This window comes from Myxine glutinosa, chromosome 1 (genome assembly GCF_964187855.1).
Source record: "Myxine glutinosa chromosome 1, kmMyxGlut1.1, whole genome shotgun sequence".
Classification (NCBI taxonomy): Eukaryota; Metazoa; Chordata; class Myxini; order Myxiniformes; family Myxinidae; genus Myxine; species Myxine glutinosa.
Genome location: NC_136261.1, coordinates 294,846,807 through 294,868,350, shown reverse-complemented (window position 1 = coordinate 294,868,350; position 21,544 = coordinate 294,846,807). Strand labels below are relative to the sequence as shown.

The following is a 21,544-nucleotide window of genomic DNA, read 5'->3' as shown; positions in this document are numbered from 1 at the left end:
GCCGGCGATAGCTCGCCTTCTCTTTGTGGGAGACACGGTGAGATCCTTAACATCCAACAACTAATGGGACGCAAACGGGGCGCCCAGTTTAGCGGTACACACATTGATGAATCACCCTGCCTGTGAAACACCGACATGACAGGTTATAGCTGGGTCGGGATTCAAACCCAGGCTGGACAGTTTAGAGTCAAGTGTGCGTACCTCCAGTCCAGGCCATCCTGCCAACTTGTATGCTGCATACAGGTGAAATATAAAGCGCGAGATATTTATATATATACTGTATATTTAAAAAAAAATTGGTGTGGTTTTTGGGGGGCTGGAACGGATTAATAGCATTTCAATTCATTTTAATGGGGAAATTTAATTTGAGAAACGAGCAAATTGAGTTACGAGCTCGGTCACAGAACGAATTAAACTCGTAAGTCAAGGTTTCACTGTATATATATCTATATATATATATATATATATATATATATATATATATATATATATATATATATATATATATATATATATATATATATATATATATACAGACTTGGCATTTAATATGGAATATATTTTTTTTCTTGACTTGGGTTTACTTTCTTAACTCAGAATATCAATCTGGTGAGTTTCTTTTACACTTTGGTGATTTATTTGTTAAAAGAACCATGTCACTGATTGTCTGTCGCAGCAATAAGTCAACAACAGGATTATATCACAGGTGGCGTGGCAAAATGTACGGAGAGGTGCATTTGATGATTGGCTTCACAGTCGGGTATACAAGGGTTGTTGCGTTCTGTATTAGTGGAAAACAACTGCTGCACGTCTCCAAAAGTTATTGCTGCTTCCTCTGGAGATGGTCCGTCAACTCGGCAATGCTGTTTGTCATGGAGTGGTGGCTTTACGAAATTACGGCATGAAACAGCGTGCTATTGCTCGGCAGTATGGCATCACTCAAGGTCAGGTGTCAAAGATCCTGAAACGAAATGCTCAGAGGGGTGTCCCTACTCCAATACCGAGGCCAGGACGTCTCGGCAGAACCACAAGGAGGGATGATCGCCAGCTGCACCGGTTAGTCCGCAATGGCCGTACCAAGTCAGCTAATCGGCTTCGGGCTGAGTGGCAGCAACTGACAAATGTGCCTGTATCCAGAAGGCTAGTCAACCAACGACTGGTTCAAGCAGGCTATCGTGCCAGGCGTCCCCTGAGAAAGCCACGCCTGACCAGACAACACCGCCAGCGCCGATTGCAGTGGGCCAGAGAGCACCGTCAATGGCAGCCAGGACACTGGAATCACGTGATCTTCAGTGACGAGTCTAGATTTCTGGTCTATCGTCAAGATGGCCGCGTCCGAGTGCGCAGACAAGTGCATGAAGCCTACAACAAAGATTGTATAGTGCCAAGAGTCCAAGCTGGAGGTGGTGGGGTGACCGTTTGGGCTGCTTTTCATGCAGGGGGCAAAACTGACCTACTTGTTCTGAATGGAAACCTGAACCAGTTCAACTACAGGGCCATTCTGGAAGAAACATTGCTTCCATTTGCTCGTGCAGCCTTTCGAGGAAACTTTGTCTTCCAAGATGACAATGCACGGCCTCATCGTGCTCGCCTGATCCAACACTTTCTTGCTGACCGTGGTGTAGAGCATATGGAGTGGCCTGCCATGTCCCCGGATATGAATCCGATAGAGAACTTGTGGGCCGAATTAACGCGTCAAATCGACAACTTGGACCAGCAGCCAACCCCTGTGCGTGAATTGCAGCAGGCTATTGTCACTGCATGGCAAGCGATTCCTGTCCAAACCTTGGCAAATCTCGTGAACAGCATGCCTCAACGTGTACGTGCTCTCCTGAATGCTCGTGGGGGTTACACGAAGTACTGAACTGTAATTTTACTGTCCGTAATCCCAGTCGTAATTTAACTTTTGTTTTTGTTAAAAAAATTTTTGGCTAATGTGCAAAATAAATTGATACTTCTGGAAAACGTACAGAAGTTTAACACAGTACTGTCCATGAATTGAGTTCGATATCGGTTTACATCACTTTCAAGGATCAATTTATTTGTTTCGAAATGTCAAATGTGGTTTTTATTTCTGTTAAAGGTCACATTAACAAAATCTAGAATAATTTCAACATAATTCCAATGAACTTTTGGTTCTAAGACATCTTGAAAAGTAAGTTCACCCCCACAAAAAAAATATTCCATATTAAATGCCAAGTCTGTGTATATATATATATACACACACATCATGTGCTAACATAGGCAGCAGGCAACAGCCATGTGCTAACATCGGCATATGTATATATATATATATATATATATATATATATATATATATATATATATATATATATATATGTATATATATGTATATATATATATATATATATATATATATATATGTATATATATGTATATATATATATATATATATATATATATATATATATATATATATGTATATATATGTATATATATATATATATATATATATATATATATATATATATAGATATATATATATGTATATATGTATATATGTATATATATATATGTCGGTATTCCTCTTTAAACTCAAGGAAGAGGCAAGATTTGGAGCAAGAGTGGTTTAATAAACATCGAACAACACAATTGTGGAGCGCGTCCGGAAATGCAGAGCTTTGTCACACAAGGCAGTACAAGTCCGAGCCACACTGAAAACTCAGCAAAAGACAAGTTGTTATATAGATGGAATAACAGAAAAAACGCTGCGCTGAAGACAAAGGAAAAAAGTGGGCTCCATAAAACTCCCACCATGGTCCCATCCGGTGGTGGAACCAAAGTTAAAAGCCAAGGCTGTGGGAGTAAGATACAGTGATGTTCCCCAAGCCCTTATCTATACAACCCGCGAGGCCAAGGGATGTGATCGCACAAGGGAGTTCAATCGTGTTACACTTGGCAGTAAAACATATTGGGCCAGGGCATGAACAAATCAAAGGATACATATTAAATCATACTCTGCTCGAGGCTAACTTGTAGGCAAACAAGAATTAAATGGCAACTATTCCCATAACTCTTCTCCCTTTGGCAAATATTGAAAAACGTCTCCAAGGCTGGATCTGACCGAGCCGTGAAACAACATGTTTTGAAGCAAGCAAAATAAAGACACAATTAAATATATATTTCAGGTGCCCTGGGTCACGTGGTGCCCCCCCCCCCCCATGCCCGACAATCATCTCCCTTTTGTCTCTGAGACAACACATCGAAAGAGACAATATAACCCCAGCAGGCCAGTGCCCCCCAGTCACATTTCAGGCGCGCAATGCGTCACGCATGCTCTGGGAGGGATACTGGCCCCTGGTTGTGGCTGTCCGACATTTAACGCATATTGTTAGCCGTAATTCGCGACGAAGACGCCTGGTTCGGAGATAGCTGAGGCCCGGCCGGGTTCCGAGCCCACCCTTTCCCCAGCGTAGGTGCAACTCAGTCGCCGGCCTGATGAGGGGCGCTCCTTATGCAGGTGCGATCCTCGCGAATCAGGGCAAACAATTGACGTCCAATGCCATCAAGCCTTGTACATGTGATTGTTCTGTGGGAGAGAGGGTGGCATATTCATTATCACAAATGTTCTTCTCATAGTCTGAATCAGCGTCAGTATCCGTGGTGTCGGGTGACTTGCACAAGGGGGGTAACCCGAAAATGTTCTTTACAAATGGTGGTACTCCTGGACATTCATTCGTCTTTTCGTCCTCGCTGTTTGCATAATAGCTCTTAAAAGAACCTCTACTACTAAATTCAAAGGGATCCCAGTCAGGATCGGCATGGTCATTGGTATTGGTGCCATTCCAGGAGTCATAGAAAGCCATATCCTCCTTCCATGAGTCATCTAGGTCGACGATCCAGTCGTGGGTGTTCGAATCATGCCACGAAATGACAGAATTGGCCGGTTCGCCTTTGGGTCCTTTCCATGTGGCGAGAGGACCATCTCGGTAGCAGCAGTTGCTGTGGTCCATCCTGTGAAACATTTTCTCACACACACCATGATCAAGGCCTTTATTATGACCAGGGTGAGTACGATTCCTACGATTATGGCCAGGCCTGTCAACAGCCATTTTACAACGATTCCCGTCCATCCCCGGAACCAGGCTGCTATCCCGGACCATACACTGTTGGCTTCTTCCTTTCCCTCTGCCCTCTTCCTTACCACTATTGGGGCCCGTGGTGTCACTATGTGTGTGACGCATGGTGGCCGGGAAGTCAATAATTGTATGGTCATAACTTCACATATCAATATCAGGGTGGTATTTCTTTCTAGTAAAGCGTGCGTGGTTAAATTGTTTGAGCCTTTTCCCCCATTCGAATCCTGCTTTGGCGGAACTTGCTGTCGGTCCAAACTTTCCTCCCCATTGTACTTGCCTCTGACGAGAGAGGGAAACTTGTGTTGACTTCGTTCCATTTGGATTTGTCATTACAGCCCTCCACACTATATAAATCCACGGGGGGGTCCTTTGATGGTATTAGACAACATGGTACGTTTATCTTCTGGCCCCAGGTAGCGCTTTGATAATGGACGTGAGACTTAGAGGTTAGGTTGTCATATAATCCTTCAACATATGTCACCATGTCCACCCGCTTGGTGTGTGGCGTGGTGGGCGCTGTGCTGGCGAGGTGGTATAATCCTAGCAGTGCAAGTGTAATTATTCCTATATGTCTACGGCGTATCGGTTGGTGCAGCTCCTGCCCCATCCTGTGTGACGATGGGTGTGGTTGGTGGGACTTCAGTAACCGTGGGTGCAGGTAGGGCCAACTTACAATGCGTGGCGTGTACCCAGGACGACTTGCCCTCACAAAACACCGCTGTTGGTGTGGTCAGGAGAACCTGGAACGGTCCCGTCCACCTTGGTTCTTGTGGGTGAAGTGCTCCACGAGCACCTGGTCACCGGCTTGGAAGGTGTGGATGGCCATGCTTCTATTGGTTCGGGCATACTCTTTTGGGCCAATCAATTGCATAAAATTATTGCATCCCACAGATGCCATTATTCCCATGATTATTTTTAACAAACCAATTTTCCTAATCCACCTTTTCAATTTTCATTTCAATTTAAAGTCAATCCAATGTCCTCTAATACCTCTTGAGGAAGAGTTCCTTAATTCTATGATAAAGGAAGACTCCACTTTTGTTCCTTGTTCGGTTTATTAAAACTCAAAAAGGGGTAGGGCATAAACGAACTAACTCAAGATAATCACTATACTAAGAAACGAACTGAACTTTTAACGAAGCCTTGTTCAGCCGGTCGTGGCATGGCACAATCCTCTCCTCTGCGCAGAGCTCTCCTTCGTTCCTTTGTCCCCCTCGGTCAGCGCAGCTCCTCGAAGTCCCTCTTTCTTATATCATAAAATGCCTAGTTCCTTATAAGGGCATGGAATTCAAGACTCCGCACAGACTCTCCCGGCTCAGACAGTGAAACAGTCTGGTTTCTATCTTGGAGAATTCTAAGGGCCATTTAGACAGTTATTATCTGTTAAAATGATAAAACACCTTTATCTATTCTCCACAGGTCATTCCTTCTCTGACCCATCAGAAAAGGAATGTTCCTTTCCAAGTTCCATTTCACAGAGAAAAACACATTTTAACAGGAGAGGAGAATATAAATAATTATATGCCTCCACACTCTCTTAGCATCACATGCACCTGTTGTAGGCACCTGTTTTAGCCTCTGGCCCAATAGCTGCCCAATATTATTATGAATATTCCCAATATCCCAATAAACAAATAATAAAAAGAAAATAACCTGATCTATTTATTGAAATAAAAATAGTTCTCATGTTGGTCAATTTTAGTGTCCTGTTTTACTCCTTCCTCTGTTGGTGCAATGATGTTGTCAACAACTAGGCCACAACATAAAACAGAGTTCCGCAACATCCTGGCCAATTAACATGTCTGCACTCGCCACCCGACGTTCTTCAGACTTACAATGACATTGTACACAGTACCACAACAACGATTCCTTCCCCACTGCCATCCCGTTCGCAACCACATTTCCAGCGAAGATGACGTCACTATATTTCACACCTTTCCTCCCTGGAACAGCTGGTGGTCCTCCAAGAGATGCATTCCGATGTTAATCACTTCAAAGCACTCAATTGGCCCTCCTTGGAATCGCACCACAGACTTACAATCGGACAGACAGACAGACAACAACGTAAATCAACATAAAACCAGGCAGTTTATCAACAGCCCAGCCACCGTCCTTGTTCGCTCTCCTTCTGTGAAACTGTAACCTTCAACCACACGAGGTGCCAGCCACACCTCAACCACGCGTGCAGCCACCCAGATCCCTAGCAACACGCCCTAACTTTAACACAAGGCCTCCACCACGAACAACACCGTCAGGAACAACACCGTTCACACCACCTTCCAACCACCGCAGGTGCACCTGAGCTCCGTGGCACACCCGCAACCCCCCCGAAATCAGTGTTCAGAAACATGACTCCATGGACGGCCAGAAAGCCAGACAGACACAGGGACACACACACACACACACACACACAGGGACAGACACAGGTGGGTTATCGCCGGCATTCTGAACAGATTCCCTATTCCTGCCCTAATTTCTGTTGCAAACGGCAACGGCAGCCCATCAAGTGTAACCGTTCCCAAGAAACCGTTTCCTCCAACCTGGAGGACGACCGAGAGAGCTCAGAGCTCCCGTCCTTAAGTGAGTATCTCCCTTTCTTCAATGCAATCCGCAATCCCAAGTCGGCCCAGTTCAAGTCCCTGCCATGCCGTTGAATTAACACCCAGTCAGTTGACTCAGCCTATCATCTTTGACTTTTACTCCCATGCTAAATCTGGAGAGCTGGTAATGTGGGGATGTAATTAAATACATGTTTTAAAACCCTGTCTACACATGCTCTTAATACAGGCTCACTTTCACCTGCCATTTTCCACAAGCAGACTGAATCAACATTGAATCTCAATAAAAATCCAAACTGACACCATCTATTTCTTAGCCCCAAATTTACTCAATGTAATTTTTACTTTTACATCATATAATATCATTCCATCATACCCAATGTGGTCAGGTTGCAACAACAGGATATCTGACCCTTGACCTCTGACCCAAAAATGCAATCAATGACATCCCACGTGACAACCTCATCACTAGGGTGAGCTGCCTCAGGGATATACTCATCCAATACACATATACAATACACAATTGGCCAGTACTCATCGACATTGCCTAATTTATGCAGGCAATACAAGAAGCCCTTTGTCAATTATTCACAGGTCCATAAGTCGGCCAAATACACACAATAAACACAAAGACAGAAAATTCGATTTTAATTCAGATATGAGATCGTCATGCCGTTTTTTGATTCGGTTCGCACTTTCACCGTCACTCCCATTCCCACCGATGCAACGTATTGCGAATCATTCGTTCCCTTATACACACATACCACGTGACTGACACTTTGTACCGGCTCGCATTTCAAACCACTGCGCACACCCAGCGTTGTTGACAGTCGTAAAATTCACAGCACATCGACCTGAGTGGGTCGTGTACAACGCCTATCCGACCAACTTGTATACATTCTTCATAGCATACAGCATAAATTAATGCACACGCGTCTCTTTGTACAATCTTGTTCTCAATATTTCAAGAACCACTCCAATCCTTCCTACCTGTGAATACCTGGCCCCTTGCTGTGAGCCTATTTATTTGCTCTTCAGGCTCACCTGTCCTGTTTGTTTCTACATGGATTTGTTTTCCTATGCTTTATCTGCTGTTTCCTCTGCTCTTGAAGTCTCAGCACTTCTCCTGCCTACCAGGCTTCTCCTACCTGGTACCTGAGCTCTTCTTCTTCCAATTTAATTTGTCCTTCTCCAAAAATCACACAGGGCTCATATTTCCAAATATTAAAATCACTGATATCTCCCTCGAAATGCAAAACAAAACGCTTCCAACTCTGGCATCCCACAGCCCTCCTTAGAGGCATGCTTCACAATGCAGCACCTCCTCTCCTCGGCACACAACGTACATGTGCTCACTCAACACATCACTCCACCTCGGCACACATGTCACATGACCAAAGACCCTCAACCTCCGACATTGTCCACAAAAACAGCCATCTCATCACTCGCGTTGTTCACAAAGGTGCAACCACAATGCCTGGCTGCATCATTTTCTTTTCATATCTCACTGTTTTAAGCATTGTACCTGGCTTGTTATAATCCTCCCTCGCCTGCCTCAGCCACTCGAATGCGTTCATGCCGTGCACAGCATGGAATATCCGCATTCCCATCTCGCCTCCGTCCCGCCTCGCAGTTCCCCGCGAGGGCCGTTACCACGTCGCCATAGCGACCTGCCTGCACGTCTGGCTCACGCGTTCACAGCTGGATTTCACGCGCCTTGTGCATTATAATCCTCCCTCTTACTTCTCCAGATCTGACCTCATCTCTTGTCCCTCCTGCGGGTACGCATTTTCTCCCAAATGCCCACCTTAAAAAAACGCACTGGATGTGCATGCCCTTAATCCTGGGACTGGACAAAGGCCTTAGGAGGGGTGGGGATTCCTTAAAGGGGTTCTCCCTTCTTTTCCTAGCTTAACTTATTCTTATCAATGCCTACGCCGGGGTATCCTTTATACCTATTACTTATTCACCCATGCCGGGGTCTAGCCTACTTTCTTACGCCGGGGTCACTATACCTACTCCCACGCCGGGGTATGCCTTAACCTGAGGGGTATCCCTCCTAACCTCTGGCATCCTCCTTGCTTGATTCGTTAACCCACTGGTGTTCTGCTTAAATTTGGTTCGAGATACACGCTCAGGTACAGTCGATAGAGGTTCGCCATATCCAAGGGGAAGGGAAGAGGCTTTCAATTTAGGTGGGCAAATATGCTTACCTCAGCCTATTATTGCCAGCGCTGGCCTTGCCTCTTCCCGACCTGAGGAGCGAGCCCTCCTCGACCTGTAGCTGGATGTATCCCACTCCTGACACCAGATATGTCGGTATTCCTCTTTAAACTCAAGGAAGAGGCAAGATTTGGAGCAAGAGTGGTTTAATAAACATCGAACAACACAATTGTGGAGCGCGTCCGGAAATGCAGAGCTTTGTCACACAAGGCAGTACAAGTCCGAGCCACACTGAAAACTCAGCAAAAGACAAGTTGTTTTATAGATGGAATAACAGAAAAAACGCTGCTCTGAAGACAAAGGAAAAAAGTGGGCTCCATAAAACTCCCACCATGGTCCCATCCGGTGGTGGAGCCAAAGTTAAAAGCCAAGGCTGTGGGAGTAAGATACATTGATGTTCCCCATGCCCTTATCTATACAACCCGTGAGGCCAAGGGATGTGATCTCACAAGGGAGTTCAATCGTGTTACACTTGGCAGTAAAACATATTTGGCCAGGGCATGAACAAATCAAAGGAAACATATTAAACTAGCGGGGTCACCCGTGGGAATCCCACGGGCATGGATGTGTGTGACATTTCGACATATTGAGTTATATGCTGCACATTCATTTTTACAAAATGGTTACTGGCAAGTCATCAGATCCAGAAATGGTGTGATGAACACAATTTATTTATTTCACATAATATGTGACCCCTCACTCCTCTCCACCTGACACTCTCCTGTCTCCACCTGACACTCTCCTGTCTCCACCTGACACTCTCCTCTCTCCACCTAGCACTCCTCTCCTCTCCAAACCCTCACATCCCTCTCCTTTCCAATCCCTCACCTCTCCAATCCCTCACACTCCTCTCCTCTCCAATCCTTCACACGCCTCTCCAATCGCGCCTCACACTCCTCTCCAATCGCGCCTCACACTCCTCTCCAATCGCGCCTCACACTCCTCTCCAATCGTGCCTCACACTCCCCTCCAATCACTCCGCTCCAATCGTGCCTCACACTCCTCTCCAATCACGCCTCACACTCCTCTCCAATCGTGCCTCACACTCCTCTCCAATCGCGCCTCACACTCCTCTCCAATCGCGCCTCACTCGCCTCTCCAATCGGCTTTCCCCGTCTCGTTTCTCTCCTTTTTCTCCCGTCTCGTTCTTTTTCTTGCTCCAAATCGGCCCGTCGGAATCGGAAATCGGCCCGTCTCGCCCGTCGGCCCGTCGGAATCGGAAATCGGCCCGTCTTGCTTTTGTGCTTGTGCGTAAATAAATTGTGTTCATGACACCATTTCTGGTGTTGGGCTAGCGGCTAGGGTGCCGGCTTAGGATCCTGGGTTCGAATCTCGGTCGATCGCCGAATTAATGCCAGGGGGGTTGACTCAGCCTGTCATCCTTCCGAGGTCGGCTAATTGAGTACCAGTTCACTGGTAATTCCCTGTTTGTCGTTGAAGGCGGCAAAAAGGGTTGGCGTCAGGAAGGGCATCCGGCCGTAAAACATTGCTTCAAAAAGTGGACAAAAAAACAACAACTACCACGGTCCCCGAAAAGGCCAACCCCCGCTTTGCGGGGAAAAATGGCCTCTAAACGGTGGTTTTTACACCATTTCTGGATCTGATGACTTGCCAGTAACCATTTTGTAAAAATGAATGTGCAGCATCTAACTCAATATGTCGAAATGTCACACACATCCATGCCCGTGGGATTCCCACGGGTGACCCCGCAAGTTTGCATTGACGTTCGTCGATGGACTCGTTCGCCCGTCTCATTCGTTTTCTTGCTGCATCCTGTTCAAGTCTGCGTTCTTCATCGATCGTCTCATTCATTTTGGAAATAGAAGTTTCCACGCAGCGCATGAATTGTCACGATCCTCAAGAGGAATTTGTCTCGTAATCATCAAATGATAAATGGCAAGTAAATTATATTGTGGAAAATTAAAGATTTCAAATAAACCTATTTAAAGTGTATTCGCACATAACTAATTTTAAAAAACGAAGAAATATCTCTCGGTAATTTCCTGAAACATATTTTACTTCCGGCTAATAATGTTGAATTAAATAAAAACGAAGAAATATATGTCGGCATCATTGTTGACGTTTTTGTGACGACTGTCATCAAACGAAAAAGTAATATATCTTAACGGAAAAGCAAAAGCGAATTTTTAATATATATCGACACGTTGCCGTCGGTGTCATGTTGGGCGGTGTATGATACACCATGACGCGATTTTTAAAAATATATCTCTGCATTTTCCCGCGTGTGTGGAATGTTCTCAATTATTGCTGACACCGAGTCCAAAACCATCGATAAAAATGAAATCATATGGTGAGTTAGATTGGAGATAAAGGCGTGAGAGAGACTCAATGGCCTTGAAGTTGAAGTTACAGGCGTTTGAGAATTCATTTCGTTCTATAAACGGCAACTTTCATTGGATTTCCTTCCCGTTTTTTTTCAACCGAGTCGAAAACTATGTTAGCGACTGTGAAAAATGAAATGATATATCGAATTTTTAATATGTATCGACACGTTGCCGTCGGTGTCATGTTAGGCGGTGTATGATACACCATGACGCGATTTTAAAAAATATATCTGCATTTTCCCGCATGTGTGGAATGTTCTCAATTATTGCTGACACCGACTCTAAAACCATCGATAAAAATGAAATCATATGGTGAGTTAGATTGGAGATAAAGGCGTGAGAGAGACTCAATGGCCTTGAAGTTACAGGCATTTGAGAATTCATTTCGTTCTATAAACGGCAACTTTCATCGGATTTTCTTCTCGTTTTTTTTCAACCGAGTCTAAAACTATGTTAGCGACTGTGAAAAATGAAATGATATATCGAATTTAAAATAGATATCGACACATTGCCGTCGGTGTCATGTTGGGCGGTGTATGATACACCATGACGCGATTTTAAAAAATATATCTCTGCATTTTCCCGCGTGTGTGGAATGTTTGTGGAAAATTAAAGATTTCAAATAAACCTATTTAAAGTGTATGCGCACATAACTAATAAAAAAAACGAAGAAATATCTCTCAGTAATTTCCTGAAACATATTTTACTTCCGGCTAATATGTTGAATGAAATAAAAACGAAGAAATATATGTCGGCATCATTGTTGACGTTTTTGTGACGACTATCATCAAACGAAATAGTAATATATCATAACGGAAAAGCAAAAGCGAATTTTTAATATATATCGACACATTGCTGGCGGTGTCATGTTGGGCGGTGTATGATACACCATGACGCGATTTTAAAAAATATATCTCTGCATTTTCCCGCGTGTGTGGATTGTTCTCAATTATTGCTGACACCGAGTCTAAAAGTAAAACCATCGATAAAAATGAAATCATATGGTGAGTTAGATTGGAGATAAAGGCGTGAGAGAGACTCAATGGCCTTGAAGTTACAGGCCTTTGAGAATTCATTTCGTTCTATAAACGGCAACTTTCATCGGATTTTCTTCCCGTTTTTTTTCAACCGAGTCTAAAACTATGTTAGCGACTGTGAAAAATGAAATGATTTATCGAATTTGATTTGAAATAAAACTGGGGGAGAGCAAGACACCACGGGCCTACAAAACAGGACTCAAAGCTATGCGAGTTAATAAAATGGTGGATATTTGTTTATAGCCACTCCCAGAATGGGTGGAGCTATGGGTGGAGCTACTCTGCAAACCGAGTAAGCCACACCCCGGACAGACACCCAACAGATAGACAGACAGACAGACAGAATCATCTACGGCTATTATAATATTAAATCATACTCTGCTCGAGGTTAACTTGTAGGCAAACAAGAATTAAATGGCAACTATTCCCATAACTCTTCTCCCTTTGGCAAATGTTGAAAAATGTCTCCAAGGCTGGATCTGACCGAGCCGTGAAACATGTTTTGAAGCAAGCAAAAGAAAGACACAATTAAATATATATTTCAGGTGCCCTGGGTCACGTGGTGCCCCCCCCCCCCCATGCCCGACATATATATATATATATATATATATATATATATATATATATATATATATATATATATATATATATATATATATATATACAGTATATATATATATATATATATATACAGTATATATATATATATATATATATATATATATATATATATATATATATATATATATATATATATATATATATATATATATACATACAGTGAAACCTTGACTTACGAGTTTAATTCGTTCTGTGACCGAGCTCGTAACTCAATTTGCTCGTTTCTCAAATTAAATTTCCCCATTAAAATGAATTGAAATGCTATTAATCCGTTCCAGCCCCCCAAAAACCACACCAATTTTTTTTGAAATATATATATATAAATATCTCGTGCTTTATATTTCACCTGTATGCAGCATACAAGTTGGCAGGATGGCCTGGACTGGAGGTACGCACACTTGACTCTAAACTGTCCAGCCTGGGTTTGAATCCCGACCCAGCTATAACCTGTCATGTCGGTGTTTCACAGGCAGGGTGATTCATCAATGTGTGTACCGCTAAACTGGGCGCCCCGTTTGCGTCCCATTAGTTGTTGGATGTTAAGGATCTCACCGTGTCTTCAACAAAGAGAAGGCGAGCTATCGCCGGCACTCTGAACAGGTTGTGGCCTGGCATGCTCTTCTCCTCTGCCGTTATATACGTCCTCCTCAGCATCTTTTTCCAGAAGAGCCCTGTCTCGTCACAGTTGAAGATTTGCTGGGGGATGTATCCTTCGGCTTCTATCAGTTCGGCAAAAGTTATAATAAAATCTTCAGCTGCCTTCACATCCGAACTTGCTGCCTCACCATGCCTGACGACGGAGTGAATGCTGGTCCTCTTCTTGAAATTATCAAACCATCCCCGACTGGCTTTGAATGACTCTTCCGATGCCTCGTCCGTTGATGTTCCCGCCGCCTGCTGCACCAAATCCCCGTAAATGTCTCGGGCCTTCTCACACATGATGCTCTCGGTCACGGTATCTCCTGCGAGCTGCTTCTCCGTCAACCACACAAACAACAACTTCTCCATCTCTTCATGGATAGAGGTCCGGAGCTTTGAAATAATCGTAACGCCCTTGGCTGGCGTTATAGCCTTTATCGACTCCTTCTGCTTCAAAATCGTACATATCGTAGAAGTACTACGATCGTACTGCCTCGCCAAGTCGACAACACGCACACTCGCTCATGTTTTTCGACGATTGCGTGTTTTATATCCAAGCACATCATCATCCTCTTCTTCTTCTCAGCACTGCCCTTGGCACTCAATTTCTTAGGACCCATGGTTAAAACTAAGAAATTTTCCAAAATAACAAAAATGCGAAAACAAAGCAGCAGCGATATACGGCAGAGATGCTTGCACGGCAAGATAACCACGTGACCTGAACGCTCGTTGGGCCACCTAGTGGCGGGTGGTGTAAGCTCGTAACTCAGATCTCGGCTCGCATCACAAAGCAAAAAACCGCCCGAGCGACGGCTCGTATCTCGGAAAACTCGTAAGTTGGTGCACTCGTAAGTCAAGGTTTCACTGTATTTATATACATATATATATATATATATATATATATATATATATATATATATATATATATATATATATATATATATATATATATATATATATATATATATATATATATATATATATATTAGGGTGGTCCTCAAATGTACACCAAAAAATAAAATTGTACTTTTTTCAGGTCCTTGTTGCTAAAATTGTTCCTTATTGTGAAAAAATGAAATGTGCCAAAGATGGTTTCCATACGACTTTATTTACTACTGTCACACATAGGTTGAAAATTACAATGTTTCAGTATCGACACACAAAATTGTTTTTAATAAACTAACACTCAGATATAATCCCAAATCAGTAAGAATGTATGACAATCATCATAAACACACAGAGTAAGAGTCCTCCAGACCATTGATTCCTCATTAATAAGTTATGTGGTAAATTATTTCCTCCTTATCTTCTTTGCGTCAGGGAACTGATGGCGATGCCACTCAACAACTTGCAACAGGTACTGGCGCTGCTGTTCATCCTTTGTCAAGACTTGATTGTAGTCCTGTATTAATGCTACACCACGTTCTGCAAAGTCGTTAACAGTGGCAATACCACGCAAGACTTGCTGTGATGACTGAAATGATGGGTCATCGGCCCAATCACCAGGGTCCTTTTCTAGGAAGTCAGTATTGACTTTGAATGCAGTAAAAATTCGCAGTGAGGCAGAAGTAACAAAATCTGCAACAGTCTTGGCAGCGATGGCTTCTTTTGCTGTAAGATCCACATGTACCCGTGGTTGAGGATTCTCTTGGCAATCTTCTTTAAGAGCAGCTACCATCATTCGCTTGACATCAAGCTCAACACTATCGTCAAACAGAGCAAGTCCTGCCAGTTCTTCGCTGAGGTACCACAAGTGATTGGAAAGCTTTTTGCTGGTGGCTTCGGCAATCACTGAATCAGGATAGAAAATGAAGGCTTTTAAGAGAGCTAGGTCTCCAGCAGGAGCACCAATGGCAGATGGAGCGCTGAACCAGGCTTTGGTATACACTGCTTCAACAAATGCTGTAAAACGCTTTATGCCAGTGAGTTCCTTTGGGGTCAGTCGAAACTGATCACGGAACAAGTAGATCTTGATTCCATAAATCACACGGGCCATCCATCTTGCCCGATGCATGGCTCCTGGCTGCATGAACCTGAATCCTCTCGGAGGACGCTCACCAAACAGAATAATAGTCAACTCAAGAAGTTCACGGTAGTCATCTCGTAGTTGGCCCGATTCCAGCTTCTGGATGCAGAATGAAACGACATCTTCTTTGCAACTTAAAAATACACCTGAAACTACAGAGTCCAGGTCATCAGGCATCAGTTTGACTGATGTCAATCAGTCAATGGAATTCCAGTTTGACTGGAAACGCTTGAAGATGGCTATCTCAGGTCCTTTTGATGGACCAAGAAATGGTTTGAATGCTGCCATTGCTGCCTCCACCACTAGTTCCAGAATGTGATGCCGGCATGAAAAATGTAATAGTGGTCGTCCAAGCTTTTGCTGCAAAATAGTGCACGCACCAATTGCTGAACCAGTGTTGCTGGCTGTCGTGTCAAAGCTCATACCTGCCACCATGTCTTGCAAATGCCATTCTTCGAGGCATTGCATAACAGCAGCAGCTGTTGCTAGTCCAGTTCCTGCTGGCAGCTTTGGCACACCCAGAAGCTTTCCAGTTCCTTGTGGGTCACTGACAATGACAGGAAGGCGATCAACTTTTTTAGTCCCATCGTCTGGAAGGAGATTGCCATCCCAATGAACCACCAGACTTGTGTTTGGAGCATAGGATGCCTGGATGTCACCTGCAATTGTCTTCCGTTGGATCCGCCTGGATTTCCTGATCGATGTGCGGTTGATGGCCAACTCTGAAGGGTCGTATCCCAGAGCAGAGGCTGCTGCTGACAAGATGTGAACAGCTGATCGATCGCTAACCTTGGTGCGGCCGAGAGCTGCTGTTAGGTCCGGTGTAACAATGCTACTTGCACGCTTTCGGCTCTGCCTCTTTGAAGCAGATAGAACAGCAGAGTCGTCATGATCACTCGCTTCAGCACTGCTGTCTGTTGATGATGATAGCTCAAGAGTCTCCTCTCGCGCTGCTTGCTTCTCTTTTTCATGCTGTTCTCTTTCAGTCAACACCTTGTCACGTTGATGTGTGCGCTCCTCTTTTCCTGCTAGCACCTTGTCAACACCAACCATAAAGCCCCGTCGACCTGGCTCCCATTGTGCATTAAGGAATTCACAGTCCTCTGGTATTTTGATCAGATCAAGGACATCAACATGAGCAATGTCAAATAAGTCACGTAGACCGGTTTGAAACTGCTCTTCTTTCTTTATCTGAGGGACCGATCGCCGGCTCTTTCCTTTCAGGATGGATCTGTATTGTTCTACTTTTCTCTCTTGTTTTGCAATGATATTCTGCTCATCTGCAGTGGGATCCGTGCTTTCTCCCAGATGCATAATGTCTCACGAACAACAGTTGTTGCGGCCCTGTTTATGTCCAATTTCTCAGCATGATGTAGCTTAAAGTATCGCTGCAGAATCTCTTGCCAAGATGGGAGCCGAGTTTCTGGTAGTTTTTCAAGATGGCAGCCTATCAGCCACACATGGTTCTTTTTTCTGGTTGCTCTTCTTGAAGTACTTGCACTCGCCATCATAACTGAAACAAACCAAAATAATTTCTGTATAGTGCTGATTAGCAGATTATCAGGGGCCATGTGACAGTGGTAAAAGTTTTCAAAATGAAATGAAATTTTACCCAATTTGTTCTCTCTACAGGTGTAATAAAAAAATGGAAAAGCACTTTAGAAAAGTTAATGTTTACATTTGAGGACCACCCTAATATATATATATATATATATATATATATATATATATATATATATATATATATATATATATATATATATTGTTGTGGTTTCGGGAAACCATGAAAAAGTAATGACAACCACCACACAGGTCCCTTAGAATAGTTATTTCATTGCAGAGCATTATCTTAGCCCCTTCGCCTTATTTCAGGCTAGTATGTCTTTATGCGTTGGTGAGGGAAACACAGGTCCTCCACTCATAAGGGATATTTTGCCAGGCAATGCACACAGGCTCAAAGGCACACCATCCAAGCACCAGGTAAAAGTTCCTTTGAGAGAGATTGTGGGGGCAGGGGAAGTGACAATCCACCAATCAGGGCCTGAAGAATTTCAGGGAAGCTTGTGGGGTGGAGTAACGGACTCCACCAATTGGGATCCAGGACACCCTCGAACATTCCCCTCCAACCTCGGCGAGGGTGGACAAAAGGCCATTGTACACGTGTTTTCTCTCTGTCTCTCTTTGCCGGGTTGATTCAGCACGTGTGCATCGGCTCTCAACCGTACTCTCTCACAGGCCTCTGTACGTTATTCTCTCTCTCTCTGCTGGGTTCACTCAGTATGTGCCTGCAAGATTATTCTCCCTCTTTGCCGGGTTCACTCAGTCTCTGCACATGATTCCTCTCTTAGTTGGACTCTCCCTCCTCCCTCTCACTGCACGAGGACACGACAAAGAGGCCTTGAACTTGCTCGTTTTGCACGTGTTCATTGTTCTCTGCTGGCTGCCGGACTCCTTCTTGGTGCACGTACTAAAGTCCACCTCATCTGCCCAAGTCGGTGCTGAGGATTGATCTCACCTGCCCAAGTCCGTGCTGATGATCGACCTCACCCACTGTGCTGACAATTGACCTCAACTGTCCAAGTCCATGCTGACGATCGACCTCACCTGCCCAAGTCCGTGCTGATGATCGACCTCACCTGCCCAAGTCCGTGCTGATGATCGACCTCACCTGCCCAAGTCTGGGCTGACGATCGACCTCACCCGCCCAAGTCTGTGCTGACAATCGACCCTCATCTGCCTGTCCGTGCTGGGATCGCCATTACCTGCTCGTGTTGAGGACTGCCGTTTGCCGACCAGATGCTCATTGGTGAGGTCTAGATGAAGGACACCACGAGGAGAGGCATCTGGAACATCATGGCCTTTGTGCTAACAGGTTTCCAACGTTCGTTATCCCCTCCCCTCCCCCATGAATGTGTGCTGGGCCTATGTCGTATTTATTTGTTGTCATCGTGATAAGGCATAGAATAAGCTAAGTTTCTGCTTCTTGTCCCTTTTTCTTTCCGATTGAAAAGTTTCACTGTAAATATTTGTAAAGAAATCAAATCGTTAAACGTTTCCTTTTCTCTATATCCATGAATGTCTTTTCCTCCATTGATCTGCCATTGCTCACACCCAGGTTAACAATCGGCCGTAACAGAATTAGCATTACCCCGGTGGTTACCAACGGTTTTGCTCGCCGTCAAAATTTGGTACGCCGGAGGGTACGTACAGTACGTTCCCCGATTGAGACCGTCACGTGGTGCAGGTAAGCTATCGCGCGATGGACCAATTGGCATTCATAGTTGCTGGTTCACAATCTGCTGAGGTACGAAGTTATTCGTGCGTGGCAGCCGCAGGTCTGGTAAGTTCGAGAGGGAACAATGGAGGCTAACCCCCTCATAGTAAACCCACAGCCCGGGGACCAATTCCCTCCAAGGCTGTGCCAAATCGAATTCCTATTTAAATCTCAATTTAAATTTCCTTTTAAAACTTTTGGCCTCGTGTGCCCAACAACCACAGCTGCAGCTAACAACCCCTTCCTCAGGGTCTTCTGCCCCTCCCTGCAGCTGCTCCAAATTCACTATGGGGACCAGTTTTTCTGAGGCTCTATCTCCCGACTCGTCTCTGTCCGAATCCAGCTCGGGGACAAGACACCTCGGCTGGGAATCCAATTTCGGAGCCTCTAGTACCCAATTGATGCTTGTCGGGACTCCGGCCTCGACGAGCACTTTGGTGGGATTGGTCAACGAGAGGACCACATGTCGAAGCGCTCAACCAATGGTGCCGGTCAATCACAAGATCACCGAGCTGTGCCGCAGGCAGCCAAACTTCTTAGCGCTCAATCCCGGGAAAGCCAGCATATCACGGTCCCCAGCTCCTCCGAAGAGCACAAAGTTGCACAGCCTCCCCTCATTCAACGCGACAAAGGCTCCCCAAAGCTCCGAAAGGTTCTCTTCACAGAGGCACACATGAGCCAGGCGCAGCCAAGAGCCAGCACAAGGGAGCGAGTGCACGAACTGCCACCGCCCATAATGAAAATCCAGCACAAGAGGATATGCAAAAATGCCTGTTTGTCACAAAAGCCAGGACCCAATAGAACCGAGAGTATCTGTGACCGCACGGCACCAATGTTCCCATGCAAGAGTGTAATATGCGACTACTGGTAATGACTGTACCCACGCAAGAGGACAAAATGTCGGGACTCCAGTCTTTTTGTTATCAAGCCTTTGACGTCATGCGATGATCTCCGTGCATGCTCCTATCAACGGGGTCCCTCTCATCGCTCGACCATACCGGACGAATCACTGCTCTTTGGGGCGTCGCCTCACCGACCTGCCTGCTTGATGTTGCGATGTGGCAGGTGGCAGCGCCAGCGGTATTGTTCAATGTCTTGTTCCGGTTACTTTTTATTTAATGTTTATTTTAGGTGCAGCGTGCATGGTTGGTGTGGTCTGTGTCATTAGGGAACCAGGGGAAAAGTACAGAGGCGATTTACATACAGGGGATTTACCATTATTCCCTAACTAATTAACATAACCCACCCCTCATCATGAGGACAAAGATACACTCTTACACGACATCTGGTCTAAACGGATCCCTACTTATGGTACATGGGGGGTTCTTCTTCTTCACGACAGATGGAGCATACAATTCTACCTGGACTACTATATTCCATTGCCTACCCCCAATAAATGTAACAATATGTATGTATATGTATGTATGTATGTATGTATGTATGTATGTATGTATGTATGTATGTATGTATGTATGTAAGTGGGTAGACAGAGGAATTGACTCAAGTCATTTAATGATTCAAACAGCAGCAGTTGTCCCTTTAATTCTGAAATGGTAACCTCAGGTTTATGTATAAAACTCTTGTGGAGTTTCTGATAGCTCCGATACTCTGATAAAACTCTGATAAAAGCTCCATGGTCGCACAACTTGGAAGTGGATGTGAATAAGACAAAATAAATAAATAAGTGATTCAGTGGACACATCTCCATTCTTATTCATTTGTACCAGGTGGATCCTCCGATGCTCATCTCTTTTCAAGCACCATGTGGATACCTGGCAGGGACTTGTACCACAAAACCACCAGGCACGTCTTGGGTGTGCTGGTCAGGCCTTCTTCTCTTGTGTTGCTGCTTTGATGTCTCAGCAACTGAGGCAGGTTGTCACAGAGTCACTCCAGAGCCTGCTTCACTTCCTGCAGGAACATCAGGTGAGGGACTTCAATTTTCTTTCAATCTCCTTTTCCCCGTATCATCAATCATTTCATCCATTTTATTTTATTCCCATATTTTATTTATATCTGCTGTTCTAGTGATTTGCCAGCAGGGGGCCCTTCAAATGAAATGCTCTACAGTATCTTTCAAGAGAAAGTTGTCCTTTTCTTTCAGGTATCCCGGACAAATTTCCTCACGGTTTTCTCTTAAATAAGCAATACTTCTTGTGGCATGTGGGAGTGTACCGGTAAGGATATGGCATGTACACGATGGGCATTATGACACTTTACCCTCACAAATACACACCTAACGATCCCTCCATTCGTGAATCCATTTGTACATTTGTAAAAATTATCTTCTATCATGAACAAGAAAGAGCGATCACAGATTGCAAACCCTCACTAAGACTTGTTTGGTGTATGTTTGTGTGCTGGTTATGTATGGTAAATCATAATAGACTTACCGGGAATTAATACATTCCATTACAAAATTATATGTACTTATATGTTCCAATATGTAATTGAGGCAGTTGCCTTGAAACAACTTGCCTTCGCCTCATCGAAGGCAAATCCAACTGAAGGAAATCTTAGTTCCTTTCACAAAGCCAGGAACAAGTGTGTGTCTACACTCAGGAGATCCAGGAAACAATATCTCTCTACTCTCAAGACTGAACTCTCAAACCTGTCTCCCTCCTCCAAATCCTGGTGGAGTCTGGTCAAATCTGTTTCTGGTGTTTGTTCTCCCTCCATCCCCTCCCTAACCTCAAATGGCCATACAGATGACACTGCACA

At 44.4% G+C, this 21,544-nt stretch overlaps 1 protein-coding gene across 1 annotated transcript in view; it reads left to right on the top strand.

Annotated features, from left to right (window-relative positions):
- Positions 1 to 21,544, top strand: part of DNAH3 (dynein axonemal heavy chain 3) — a 403,897-nt gene that overhangs the window by 56,732 nt on the left and 325,621 nt on the right. The window contains exon 9 of the mRNA XM_078777885.1: positions 20,603 to 20,749. Coding sequence (XP_078634011.1) covers positions 20,603 to 20,749 — 147 coding nt within the window. The remainder of the gene's footprint in view (positions 1 to 20,602; positions 20,750 to 21,544) is intronic.